Source organism: Piliocolobus tephrosceles, chromosome 13, assembly GCF_002776525.5.
Source record: "Piliocolobus tephrosceles isolate RC106 chromosome 13, ASM277652v3, whole genome shotgun sequence".
Lineage (NCBI taxonomy): Eukaryota > Metazoa > Chordata > Mammalia > Primates > Cercopithecidae > Piliocolobus > Piliocolobus tephrosceles.
In genome coordinates, this window is record NC_045446.1 from 89,934,579 (window position 1) to 89,948,674 (window position 14,096).

At 33.6% G+C, this 14,096-nt stretch overlaps 1 protein-coding gene across 3 annotated transcripts in view; it reads left to right on the forward strand.

Annotated features, from left to right (window-relative positions):
- Positions 1 to 14,096, forward strand: part of CNTN5 (contactin 5) — a 1,320,702-nt gene that overhangs the window by 1,007,527 nt on the left and 299,079 nt on the right. For all 3 annotated transcript variants that reach the window (XM_023208001.2, XM_023208000.2, XM_023208002.1), the window contains one exon: positions 8,556 to 8,737. In XM_023208001.2, the coding sequence (XP_023063769.1) occupies positions 8,556 to 8,737 (182 nt within the window). The remainder of the gene's footprint in view (positions 1 to 8,555; positions 8,738 to 14,096) is intronic.

Genomic DNA, 14,096 nt, shown 5'->3' on the forward strand with positions numbered 1-14,096 from the left:
CAAGACCTGTACACTGAGAATTTATATAACATTTATGAGATAAATGAAAGAATACCGAAATAAATAGGAAGATATACCATGTTCATGGAATACAAGACTCAATAGTGTTCAGAAGTCAGTTCTCTCACAATTGATATATGGTTTAAACATAATCCAGTCAAAATTCCAGCCTGCTTCTATTTTTGTAAAATTTAGCAAGCTGTTTCTGAAACTTACATGAAATTCAAAGCAAATGAAATAGCCAAAGGTAGAAACAGAAACAAACTTGGAAGACTTACACTACTTAATTTCAAGATTTACTCAATATTTATTCTAAAAATAATGATAATCAAGAAAATGAGACATTGGCATAAAGATAGGCTTATAGATTAATGCAACAGAAGAAAGGTCAGAAATTTACTCACCTGCTAAGGTCCATCAAAAAAATTCCAATTAATTCAATAAGGAAAAGGTAATATTTTGAATAAGTAGTGCTGAAACACATGGATATCTATGTTAAATAAATTGATCCTTTAACCATATCCTGTACCATGAACAGAAAATAAACTTAAATTGGATCATAGTCCTAAATGTGAATCTATCAAAATTCTAGACAAACACATAGAAAAATATCTGCACTTTTTACTTTCTGGAGTCAGAAAATACTTCTTAAGACAGAAAATGAAAAACCACAAAGAATACAACAGGATTACAAGAACTTCATCAAAATTGAAACCTGCATGTGTCAAAAGACAACAGTAAGAAAATAAAAAGGCAAGCTCAGATTGGAAGAAGATATGTGCAATATATATTTGATAAAGAACTTGTATCCAGTATGAACTAATAATTATTACATTTAATGCTGGGAAGGAAAATATGCAACATAAAAATAAACCAAAGATTTGAATATGCCAATGGCTAATAAAAGCATCAAAAGTAGCTCTAAGTTGTTAGTCATCAGGCAATATAAACTGAAACCACACTTTAGTATCACTACACTACTACAAAATGGCTAAAATTAAATGATTGATAATATCAAGTATTTTCAAAGATGTAGAACAACTGGAAATTTCATACATTGCTGGTAAACATGTTAAAGTATACAGGTACAATGAAAAAACAGTCTAGTAAATACTTAAACAGTTGAACATTTACTTACCATAAATTCTAGAATTTCTACGCTTTTTAATTACCCAAAAGAATTAAAAATGTATGTTCAAAAATACTTGTACAAAGTTGTATTCATAATAGCCTAAAACTGAAAACCAGATGTCCAACAGTCAGCAGGTGTCTGGATAAACAAATTGTAGCATATCCATATATTGATATACTCCTCAGCAATTAAAAGGAATTAACTACTGAAGTGCACAACAACTTAAATGAATCTGATAAGTCTTATACGGAGAGACAGAAGTCATACTCAATATATACTATATTATTCAATTTATATAAAAGTATAAAACTGGTGAAAGTGTTCCTAAATTATGGACATCAGATCATTGATTGCCTGGGACATGGGTGGGAAAATTGGGATATGAGGAAGAACCTGGGGTTTATACAAATGTTCTGTATCCTAATTTTCCTGATTGTTCTCATGGTAAAGGCAAGGGTCCAAGAGAGAGAGCAGCACAAAAGACTTAAAGCTACAATATACTGGCCAAAGCAAATCATAAGGCAAGGCATACTCAAGTCATGGGTTACCAGACTCCATCTTCTAATGGTACCATGTGCAAAGTTACCCAGCAAAGGATTTAAATACAGGCAGTGAGAATTAAGACCAGTTTTTCAATTAATCTGCTATACTGACCAAGGTCCCACATTTTGCATTCTTTCCGTTTTCATTTATTCTCCCAAAAACCTAACCAGTATTTTCCTGAGCTCATCTCTTTCTTCTAATAATTCAGTAAATGTAGCTAGTAAAAATCCACACACATTTTTTAAGTTCTATCTTGTAACTCCTTTCCTAGATTTGGAAGCATTTCAGATTACCTTTCCAAGCTCTCAAGGATGACAGTTTTACAAAATGTTTTACCACTGGATAGCATGAAACTTCGTCTCATTCTCCACTGTGCATTCCTTTCCATCTTCATCCTTACTGTTCTGGCAATTCCAGATGTTTACTGTCTTGTCACGTCAGTTACCCATTTCCATTTTTATGTACTAAGTTCTTCGTTAGTAAGATACTGCTAAAGAGTATAAAAAATAAACCCTAGAAAGTCTGGAGCTTAGCAAGATATACATTTATATCTCATTCATGTAACATCTGACAGAATGTTATTAGTTAGCATTGATGAGGTAATTTGTACTTTCCTCTACACAGTCATTTAGAAACTCAGTCCTGCTATTTTCAACTTGTTACTTACATATTTACTCTGGGTATTGATCTCAAACTATCCAACAGAAGAAGAGTAGATATTCATAGATTTTTAAAAACAATTCTACCATACTTGATTTCCAGAAATCATCAATAGCCATAGCCAAAAAAAAAATGGATTTTGGGAACAGATGAACGGATGAGGTTTCCAGGCTTTGCTATATACCTGATTTGTTTGTAAAATTATAATCATCTTTTTCTACTGTTTTATGATTTTGTCATTAATTTCACTATTTATTTCTAAAGTTAAAAGCTCATCAATCTCTTAACCATCTTCCTCCTCAAAGTGAAAGCACTTTAGGATACATTAACTTATAACTTCTTTTTTTAAAATTACATACTCTTTTGGGTCAGCATTTTAGTGCTGTCTCTTTTTATACATGCACATTATTTTATTGCCGTTGCTATTACTATTATTTGTGTTTTTTCTTACCACTTCTTGCATCTTAAACTTTCTTTCTAGAGTCATTATTCTCCTTCTTGAAGTGTATATCCTTTAGTAACAGTTTATTGGTGGAAAACTTGTTCAGTTTTTGTAGATCTGATATCCTTATCTCCTTTTGCACTCCTAAAGAAAAATTTACAAGATACAAAATTATTAGTTTATAGATGCTTTTCCTCTCTTTTCCACTATATTGAACATAATTGTTCCAACATCTTTACCTGTTTCCATTGCTGCTGTTGAAAAGCCAGTAGACATGGTAATCATTGTTGTTTTGTAAATTATCTGTCTCCCTCTCTGGCTACTTTTAATATATGTCATTGGTGTTCTGCGGTTTTAGTCATGCTTTGTATATATTGTATTTCCTGTGTTTATGGATTCATGTCCTTCATTTTAGGCAAATGGCATGCTGAATACTTTCCAGATATTACATAGTCTTCCCTCTCTCGCTCTCTCATCTCTCTCTCTCTCTCTGTCTCTATATCTATCTGTTATCTTGGATTGGACTTATGTTATACCCTCCAGCTTTATACAACACGTCTACTAACTGAGGCCCGTATTTATGTGTTTTCTGTCTCCCCTCCTCTCACTGCCTCATTCTGTATATGAAACTCTAATCTATCTAACACTTTTGGAAATATTCTCTTCAACTATGTCTAATTTGTTGTATAACCCAGCCATTGAGTTTTATGTTTTTATGATTATATTTTTGCTGTTAAATTTCTGTTTTATTTTTAATCTCCATATTTACTTTTATTGTCATATCTTCCTTGATCATTTTTAATCCATGATTATTTTTACTCCAAGTTTCAGTGCTGTGAACATTTAATATGAAGTTATGTGTTGTTCTGTATTTTGTGATTCTGGGATAACTGAATAAGAACAACTGAATACATTGGAGCAATAAAATCAAAAAGTAAAATTCCATTATTAAAATACACAGATTACCAAATATAGTTTTTAAGTCAAAAATTAAATATAACCATTTGCCATCTACAGGAAATTAGATTAAAACAAAGTGACGTACCATGAAAAAACAAAAAGCTAAAAATAATAGGAGAAATAGGCAAAGAGCATGAGGTTAATGGAGTGTTTTTTAAAAAGATAATTTAAAGCAAAAATTAGAAATAGGGTCATTGTACTTCGTAAAAGATAATTAAAACTCTAAAAGTAATAACTTTCATGGACATGTATTTTCAGAGAAAATCAAAACACAAAATAAAACTTTTAGACATATAAGAAGATACTGGTAGTAATGATAGTAGGGGGAAATTAACATACCTATCTCAGTCTGACTGATCAATCAGGATGAAAATAAAGAGGACATACAGTAGTAGTTTTCTGTGGAGTGGGGGGAGGAGTGAGCAAACTCCGGGACCCTCAATTCTGCTTCAAGCAGACTACTTTGCATCTATTGATATAGGTTATTTTATTTTAGTGTACAAGGATTCCATAGGAGGTAAACTGTTCTGAAATTATTAAAAATATGAAAACAATATCTGAATGACAACTAAAAAAAGCTATATAGAAACTAATTTTTAAACTTTTATCATAAATATATTTTTTTCCAATAACATGGAACTTGTACCAAAAATTAATTCTGTACATGACTGCAAAGATTGACTTAGCAGGTTCAAGAAAGTGGAAACTGTATATCACTCTATGTATCAACACATATCATATGTAGCTATATGTTTCATATCAGCAGAAAGGATAGTCGTATGATTTTATTATTATTCATGAATAATAATTATACTGATCATTCCGCTCAAAAAGCTAAAGTATAGTATAAATGTACTGGTTGCAAAAGAGGAATTAGTAAATTAAAAAATAGAAACTCATGAATTAAAAACAAAAAATTAATAAAAACTTAAAATGTTTATTTTAGAGACCAATAAAATAGACAAACTTCTGACATAGCCGATCATTTAAAACTTATTATATCTAACATTTATTGGGTGCTTACTGTATGCCATGTGTTTCACTAAGTAATTCATAAGAATTTATCTCACTTAATCCTCAGAATAGTATTTTGACAATCGTTCTTTTATTTCATAAGCATTTATTAACAATATACCAAACATGATATGAGGTACTGGGGACATACTGCTAAACAAAATTCCACTGCCCTAAAGATATTTGCATTTTACAGGAATAAACAAATATCTTCATTTTATAGATGAGAAACAAAATTTAGAGAGCTTAGGCAAATTTCACAAGGTCACATAGCATCTTTGTGTCCAAATCGTATTAGAACCCAGGTTTCTCTAACGGGTGCATGTTCCTAACCAATATGTAATGCTATTTCTGTGGGCAAAAATACAGAAAACATATTCATATGATATAAGTTATAAAGAATACACAAGGACCATCATTTTATTACTGTAAACTAGGGTTTTTTGCCTGCTTACTTTGTGCCAGGCTGTTTAAATCTTTCAAGATTCACAACTACTCTCTGACATAAGTCGTAATATTTCTAGCATACATCACAATTGAGGAACCTAAAGAAATGAAATGTTAAATAACTTGTAGTTGCAGAGCTAACTCTATAGCCAGTCAATCAGGCTGCGGAACCCACACTTAACTACTAGAATATGTAACTACCTGTGATTAAGACTGTTTTAAACTAAACAATTACAATTACGTATAACTTGCTGCTAAAACATTGACATTATGATTTTCTAGTGAAATGTGAATTGCCAACGTTGACATAAGCAGAAATTTAAACAATACAGTCAAGGAAAACACAGTCAAAAAACTAACTCCACTGATGGTGGCAGACCCAGGTAACTTTGTGAGAATCCTATCAGTGTTTGAAGGGAAATATAATTTCCCTACAATTTAAGTTGATACAGAATACAGAAAATAGGAATATTCTGGCTTGTTTACCAAGCAAATCACTCATCATTATGATACTGCATCTGTCAAAGCTATCTGTAAACAAACCATGAACTCACCAATGAACAAGCTCACAAACAACCTTGATAAGCTACAGACAATCTCACCTCTGAATATATGCAAAAATTCTAGCATCTGTTAAAAGAATATCACACTAATGTAAAGGATGTTCCAAAATGCAGAATTCATCCTTTCTGGACATTGAATACATGCACCTACACCAGCAGGCAAAAATTGCCAACTCCTTAATCTGGCAACTTCAATTTTATGTTTTATTCCTAAGGAATAAAGCAGAAAGGTATTCAAATATGCATAAGGGTGATTATCATAATGTCATTTATAATGGAGAACATTGCTATCATTCCTTAGGCGAAAATAATAGGAAAATATCTTAACAGTTATAATCTATGATAGATTGTTACAAGGGATGTAAGTAAGATACACAAAGCGTTTTGTTATTTAAAAGAAAAAATTCTAGCTGGCTACACAAATTAGGACTTTGCTGAAGGGGAGGCATTTAGGACAGGTCCCAGAGGAGGAGTAGCATTTTAACAGATATGATTGGAAACACAGAGGGATATGTTTCTGGGTCAGGAGATCTGGAAAGAAGTAGTGAGAAATCAAACTGAAAAAGTTGACTGGGTCCAAAGCATGAAGTGTATTAAATATATATAGTACTAAATAAATCAGTGGAACAGAATTGAGAAGCCTGAAGCAGATTCAAGTACATAGGAACAAATTATATGACAAAAGCAATATTTTAAATATTGTGGGAAAAGGAGTTGTACTTATTTAATGACGCTGAAATAATCAGTTACATTCCCTATCTCAAACCAGTAAACAAATATAGTCCAGTTGGATGAAAGATCCAAATATTTTAAAGTAATAGAAAATGCTACCAAATACTTCAGAAAATACTGACAAACTTAAGTTTATAGATAATTTTCTAAACAGGAAAAAAAAAATCAGAAGTCGGGAAGGAAACTATAGACATGTTTTCTTCTCCCCAAAAATGATTATAAAATTGTATTACAGGCACCATAATAAGCTAACAGTACACTGGGGAAGAATAGTTTGATGATCCTAAAACACAAAGAACTCTAAGAAATTAACACAAATAAGCAAATAAAAAAGCAAGCAAAATAAAATAAATCAACATAAGCAAACAATTCACAGAAATGCAGATGCAAATGGCCAATAAAATCATGAAAAGATGTTCAGCCTCCTTAGGGTTCAGGAAAATATTAAGCAATAAAATATCATTTTTACCCTATAAATACTAACAAAACTTTAAGCAGATTGATCAAATGCAATGCTGGCAAAGATATAAGGAAACAGTATCACATAGTAACAATAGGTAGGGAAAGTGCTCGTATATTATTGAAAAACAATTTGGCAGTACTTATTAAAATGGAAAATGTGCATGTCCTTTGATCCATCAGTCCCACTTTTGTGAAAGACTGCTAGAGAAAATAGAATAGTACGTGAAATATGTGCAAGGGTGTTTATAGCAGCTTTGATTTTTAATGATTAAAAAAAGAAAAAGCAGGCTGGGTGTGGTGGCTCATGACTGTAATCCCAGCACTTTGGGAGGCCGAAGTGGCAGATCACTTGAAGTCAGGAGTTCAAAACCAGCCTTGCCAACATGGTGAAACACCGTCTCTACTAAAAATACAAAAATTAGCAGGGCATGGTGGCAGCGCACCTGTAATCCCAGCTACTTGGGAAGCTGAGGCAGGAGAATCGCTTCTGAGAGGCAGAGGTTGCAGTAAACTGAGATCGTGCCACTGCACTCCAGCCTTGGTGACAGAAGACGACTCTGTTTCAAAAAATATTTAAAAAAATAAGAAAAAAAGAAAAACCTTGACTGCATTCAATGTTTACGTACAAGGGGGCAGTTGATTAAAGCTGGTACATCCACACAATGAAATAATATGCAACTATTAAGCAGAATAAGTCAGGCTAATATGTATTGAATATGATCTTTAAATAATAAAACAGCAAATATACAAAATTTATATTTTAAAAATAAGAAAACAGAAATAACTCATTTTATGTGTGAATATATGCTTCATGGAGATGAAGTGGGAGATTCTGTGTAAATTGTGTTTGCTATTTGGCCAGAAAAATAAGATTTGCAGGGTTGGAGGCAGGACAAGTTTTTAATTTACTTAATTCATAACCCTTTTGTTTGACTCATTGCAATAAGCACATATTGGTAATTTTGTCAAGTTACTCTTGTCATTTATGAAAACATAACAATTTTTATTTTATTTTATTTTATTTTATTTTATTTTATTTTATTTTGAGATGGAGTTTCACTTTTGTTGCCCAGGCTGGAGTAAAGTAGTGCAGTCTCGTCAAACTGCAACCTCTGCTTTCTAGTTTCAAGCGATTCTCCTGCCTCAGCCCCCCGAGTAGCTGGGATTGTAAAGCACCCACCACCATGCCTGGCTAATTCTTGTATTTGTAATAGAGATGGGGTTTCACCGTGTTGCCCAGGCTGGTCTCAAACTCCTGACTTACGGTGATCTGCCCGCCTTGGCCTCCCAAAGTGCTGGGATTACAGGTGTGAGCCACCGCACCTGGCTAACAGTGTGTTTAAAAATAAATCATAATTGATTACAATTTGTATTGTCTTTGAATTGCTTTCCTGAAATATGAAAGAAAAAGAAACTCTTTTTATAATCTACTTACCAGACAACTCACATGGAAAGTGAAATATATCAACCAGCACATGGTCCTTAATTGTGATTACATTTTATTGCACTCAGCCTATTAAGTGCTTAAATTACCAGATAACAAAATCTATGTTCCTAATAGTGGAAAGCGTATTAACAGTATTTTTGTTCCCTATCGTAGCCCCGTTCCAACAATCACATGGATGAAGGTTAATGGCTATATTCCTAGTAAGGCACGTCTGCGGAAATCTCAGGCAGTGCTGGAAATACCAAATGTACAGCTGGATGATGCAGGCATTTATGAGTGCAGAGCTGAAAACTCACGTGGAAAAAATTCCTTTCGTGGACAATTACAAGTATACAGTAAGTGTTTTCAGCAAAGCATGATTGCTGTAGTCCCAAAAGTCAAATTGAAAGTGGAAATTAACTTTAAATAAATATTGTTTATTAGGTAAATAAAAACCAAGTAATAATTTATAATCATACTTCTTTTGTATGGTAAGGCATCACGTCAAATTACCCTGCACATAGAAATGATTTACATTATAAATGAATGGGGAATTATCAGTGTCTTTGTACAGCATACAGAACTTACGTCCTTAAAAATGAGCTATTTCCCTGGCACCAGCACTATTCTCTGATACATTAAAAATCTTACTAAACTTATTAACTTATTCAAGAACTTGGTCAGAATCAGAGGCTCCAATCTAGCGTCCATCAACCAAATCCTGCCCAGGTGCCATTTTTTGTAAACGATGTTGGAACAAAGTCACACCCATTTGTTTACATATCACCTAGGTCAGTTTTTGCCTGGCAATGCAGAATTAAATAGAGACAGAGACCAACCGACCTCCAAGGACTGAAATATTTGCTATCGAGCGTTTTTCAGAATAAGTTTGCTGACCTGTGGCCTAAATTAATACATTTGTATAATAAATAGCCCCTACAGCCTGTAAGTGTTTATACTGTCCAAAAATGCCAATCACCCAGGTTGTGTCTAAGAATTAGGAATATCTGGTTCAAAAGTTTTTACAATCTCATCTTTACTTCTAAAGTTCTAAGTTGTTTGCACTTTTCCTATTTGATTTACAATATATACAATGGGTAAGTTAGGGTATTCGCATTTTCCAGATGAGGACACTAAAAAGAGAAGCAATTGGCTAGAGTATTGATATAAGCAAATACAGATGCTTTGAATATATAGTTATCCAAATTTCATGTTGGCTGCTTCCTCCAGGAAACCGTGACTGTCCCTGTATCTCAAGATCAGTTCTAAAAGCTTAATGCCCTTTACAGGAACTCCTAAAGAATATTTTAAAATATTAATATCTGAATTCAACCATTCTTTCTTCATCTTTAACAACTCCTTCAGGAATTTAGCACTGTAACCAAATTGATTATGCATTGAACATTTTATCCATTCGTTCATTGAAATGGTTAATGTTTGTTAAGTGCCTCTTGCTGCTCTACATGCTAGCGATAGAGCCTTGAAGTAACTCGTGATCCATTGGACTAGATGAAAAGCAAACCCCACATTAGAGTGGAGCATTCTGTGTGCAGTGATAAAGGCATGTGAAGAGGACTGTGGGAATGCAGAGTCTACTGCATTCTACTCAGAGGAGTCAGGGAAAGCTTTAGAGAGGATCGGTATCTTAAGGGTTAAACAGGGGAGAGCATCTGGAAGAAAAGGACATAGACATTTAAATGTTTCTAAGATTGAAATATTAGCAGTGGTTTAATTGTTTTTAGGCCATGAATATTGTATTTGGATGAAATTCACAAAGTTTGTAACTGTTCATACCCCAGTGGAGCAAAGATGAATGTTAAAATACACGGTCATTTTATTCTGACAGCAACAGTTTGAAGTATTACCATCCCTCTGTACAGATAAAAATCTGATACTGAAAGACAGGTGTTCAACCAGAACTTTACTACTGAAAATCACAAATAATGTAAAGCATGCTGAAGACTGTCAGAGGAAAGTACCAATTCCCTGTGTTCTGAAGAATGACCTACACCTAAATAGAATTAGATTGTATGTTCTAGGGACTGAGGCTCCTACATGGCATGACTCTACTTAGTCCTCCCTTAACCCCAGCTACTTAATTCATAGGTAATGATGACTGTTTCCAGAAATTTTAAAAAAAAAAATTGCTTTCACTTCATATTACTGGTGTACGTTCTAGTGAGAAAGTGGTACTTAAACAATCTGGGGTGTCCTTGTCATGCACTGTAAGCCAGCTGGGTAAAGACAAACCTACCCAAAGCAAGCATCACTTTGAATAGAAAAAAAAAAAATCTAGATTGTTCCTTAGAAAGAGAAACTGGGCCAGCTAGCTACTTGGCATATATCTGTGACAGGTAGGAAATATATCTTGAAAGTATGTGAACTCTTTCCTTAGCCCACATTTAGGGTGGCTTTCTACCAGGCTCCATCAGGAGGCCATACACCTTGCTTTGCCTAGAAAATTCCACTTTACATCTGTTACCCTAGGACAATTATGAAGAGTGTCCTATTTCACTTCTAAAAGTATCTTGGTAACTATGTGCAGTGGCTCAGACCTGAAATTGTAGCACTTTGGGAGGCCGTGGCAGCTGAACTTGTCTCTAAAACAAAAAATACAAAAAAGTTATCTGAGCATGGTGGTACACTCCTGTGGTCCCAAATGCTCAGGAGGCTGAAGTGGGAGAATCACCTCAACCTAGAAAGTCAACGCTGCAGTGAGCCATGATGGTACCTCTGTATTCCAGCCTGGGTTAGACCCTGTCTCAAAAAATATTACAAATAAAAAATAAAAGTATCTCGGTTATCATGTATTCATTCAACTTTTGTACTTTTAAAACTGTCATGTTTGACAGGAGGGCTTTCCTCCCCATCAAACTCTGTAAAATGTAGATAGGATCTTGGCCATCATTTCCACCTGACTGGCAGTAGATATGGATAGCATGATGAATGGATGTTTCACTGTCTCCTTCATTTGTATTTAGAATATTCTCTCAATAGTGTGAATTACTGTAGGAAGCTCTATAATTGGGGCTCTATCTGTTAGAAGTACAGGCTACCCTTTTTATCCAAATGGTCAATATTCATGGAGTACTGAAAACATATGGTCTTTCCTGTAGCACATTGTTTTTGAAAGTGCAATTGCAGGAATACTTATGCTTAGCTATTAGTTTCAAAAAATGAACCAGGGATCTAAGGCAGCATTTCTAGTCCCTTTTCTTGGTCAAAGCATTATAAAAGTACTATATAGACGGTACACATAAATTTAAGCCACATATTTTACTGTTTTTAATTCAGTATCTACATTGTAAACATAAAACAACAAATGACAACATGAAGAAGTCCATGGTAGTTAAATAAATTAAAATTAAGGTACACTTACATGTCTAATATAACAAAAATAGGTCTTAAAAATAATACTCATAAAAAATAAATAAAACTTGGTGAAATTAAAATACTAAATTTTGGAAATAATTTGAACCTTAGCATAAACTGCATAAATATTCTACTTGGTATGCCTTCCTTGATAATAGGATTTTCATGGGTTAAGCCATTTCTTTGGTTATTTCTGTCCTCTCTAGTTTCTGACGATTGATCAAAAAGATGTGGTTTTAACTCATCATAGAAAATTCTGTTTTTATAGTTCTAACACAAGTTGAACTCTTACTTGGTAAAGCTCTCAATTAAAAAGAAAAGACAAATGACAAAATGACAAAAGAAAAGAACAAAGTAAGGAGGGAAGGGGTAACTGAAGGGGAAAAGATGGAGGCAGGAAGGACAAACATCATTTAAGCAGTTTTATATTATAAGGAGTTCTCAAAATGGGAAATACTTTATGTAAACAGAAATCTCATTATATAAAGATGTGTGATCTGTGAGTTTAAATGTATATCATGTGCTTCACCAACTAGTAATTTGTCATTCTATAAAGACAGTCACTGTGATCTCTACACAGTTTATATATACTATTTAAACTGGAATTGTATCAGTATTAAAATATTCCTTTAACCAGAATGCTTAAAAGAAAAGTAAGTTGTACTGTACTAGATATCCAGTAAAGGAATACAGTTTCATGTTTAGTGTAGAGTGGCATTATAGATTTCCTTATCTTCATAAAATCTCTGAACAGTATCCTCACAAATGTTAATGGCTTCTATCATCTGCAATTTAATTGTAAGCTCTTTCAAAACAGTCTCTTTTTTTTTTTCATCTAGCCCTATGAATTCTGTTCAGCACACAGTGGATAATTTTTATTATGATTCTATACTGTTATAAAGATTAGTGCTTAGGTATGCACATCATTTTACAGTGTCCACTATGAAAAATAGATGAGAGTCAGCAAAGACTAAGGAAGTAATGAAGGGAACTAAAGATTACCAAGAGCTTATCTTCTAGGCACTGCTACGAGGTGCTTTACATACAGTACCTCACAATAACCCTTAGGTATTAGGATTCCCATTTGACAGATGAGAAACTAGGCCTCAAAATATTAAGGATTTATTACCTCTGGATCCATTAATAACAAATAGTAGAACCAAAATCCAACTGAAACTGTCAGTGACACGAGAATTCAGTTCCTGCCTCTACCCCCAAGGATAGCTTGCTACTTCTCAGTGAGACATTGAGAACCTGAACTAAGGCATGAGATGAGAATGGCATCAAGAGCAGATAATTTCTACTTACTATATACTTACTTAACATTTTATTACTCTTAGAGAAAACTGTATGATATATTAAAATCCTTGCCATTCGTTTTCATTCTTTTTTCTTTTCTTCAAAATACTGTTTATGTGTATTAGTTCTGATCTTTAAAGATGTTTTAGCTATTAAAATATATCAAATATTTGCTCTAGGAAATGATATAAAATTGTAGATTCCTGGTTAATAATTTCACACCTAAAGACAGTTTTCAATCCTGTTGTAAGGGAAAAAATATTCTTGCCTTGAATTCTGCTGTTATTATGAAAGTGATGCCATATGTATATTCACAGTTGCTAGAAAATGAAGTTGAACATTACACATGGGCAATGGACTAGGGGGAAAGTAACCAATATATATTATCTTCTGTCATCAAAGTAGCTCATTTAAATAGGAATTACTATCTACAGATTACAACTGAGACTCATTACAGTTAAATAACTCATTCTCAGCCACATAATACAGCAAGGGCATGGTAGCACTAGAATTTGAACCCATATTCACCCCCAACTGTATAATCTCTCCAATATAACACATTACATCTCATTGGCCCACAGCTGAGAGTCATAATATTGAAAGTGATCTATGCAGATAAAATATGTTGACTCCTCAATACATAACAGTACAGAAGCAACAAAGGAGGCCAATAACAGTTAGCATTCATCAGTAGAGAGTTACAGAATTTCTAATGACAAGAGATAATAAGCAAGAGTTTTCTTTATGCACATCTGCTTAGCGTTTTATAAAATGTAACCCGAGACTGATCTGAAGCTCAAATGTATTACGTAAGTATGGTGCATCTGGTGAGATTTTAACAGCTCCTGGGTTTAAAGTGCCATATGCCTCTTCAGTTTTCCACATCCTAAAATAGGTGGCTTGACAAAAGCTAGATTTTAAAAAGTTATTAGGTATGTTTTAAATGGACCCAACCTGTGATTTTTTCTTTCCCAGATAGTTGAAAGACTCTCCATAATGCAGACCACGTCTTGGTGTCTGCTCACCCCATGTTATTATTCAGAA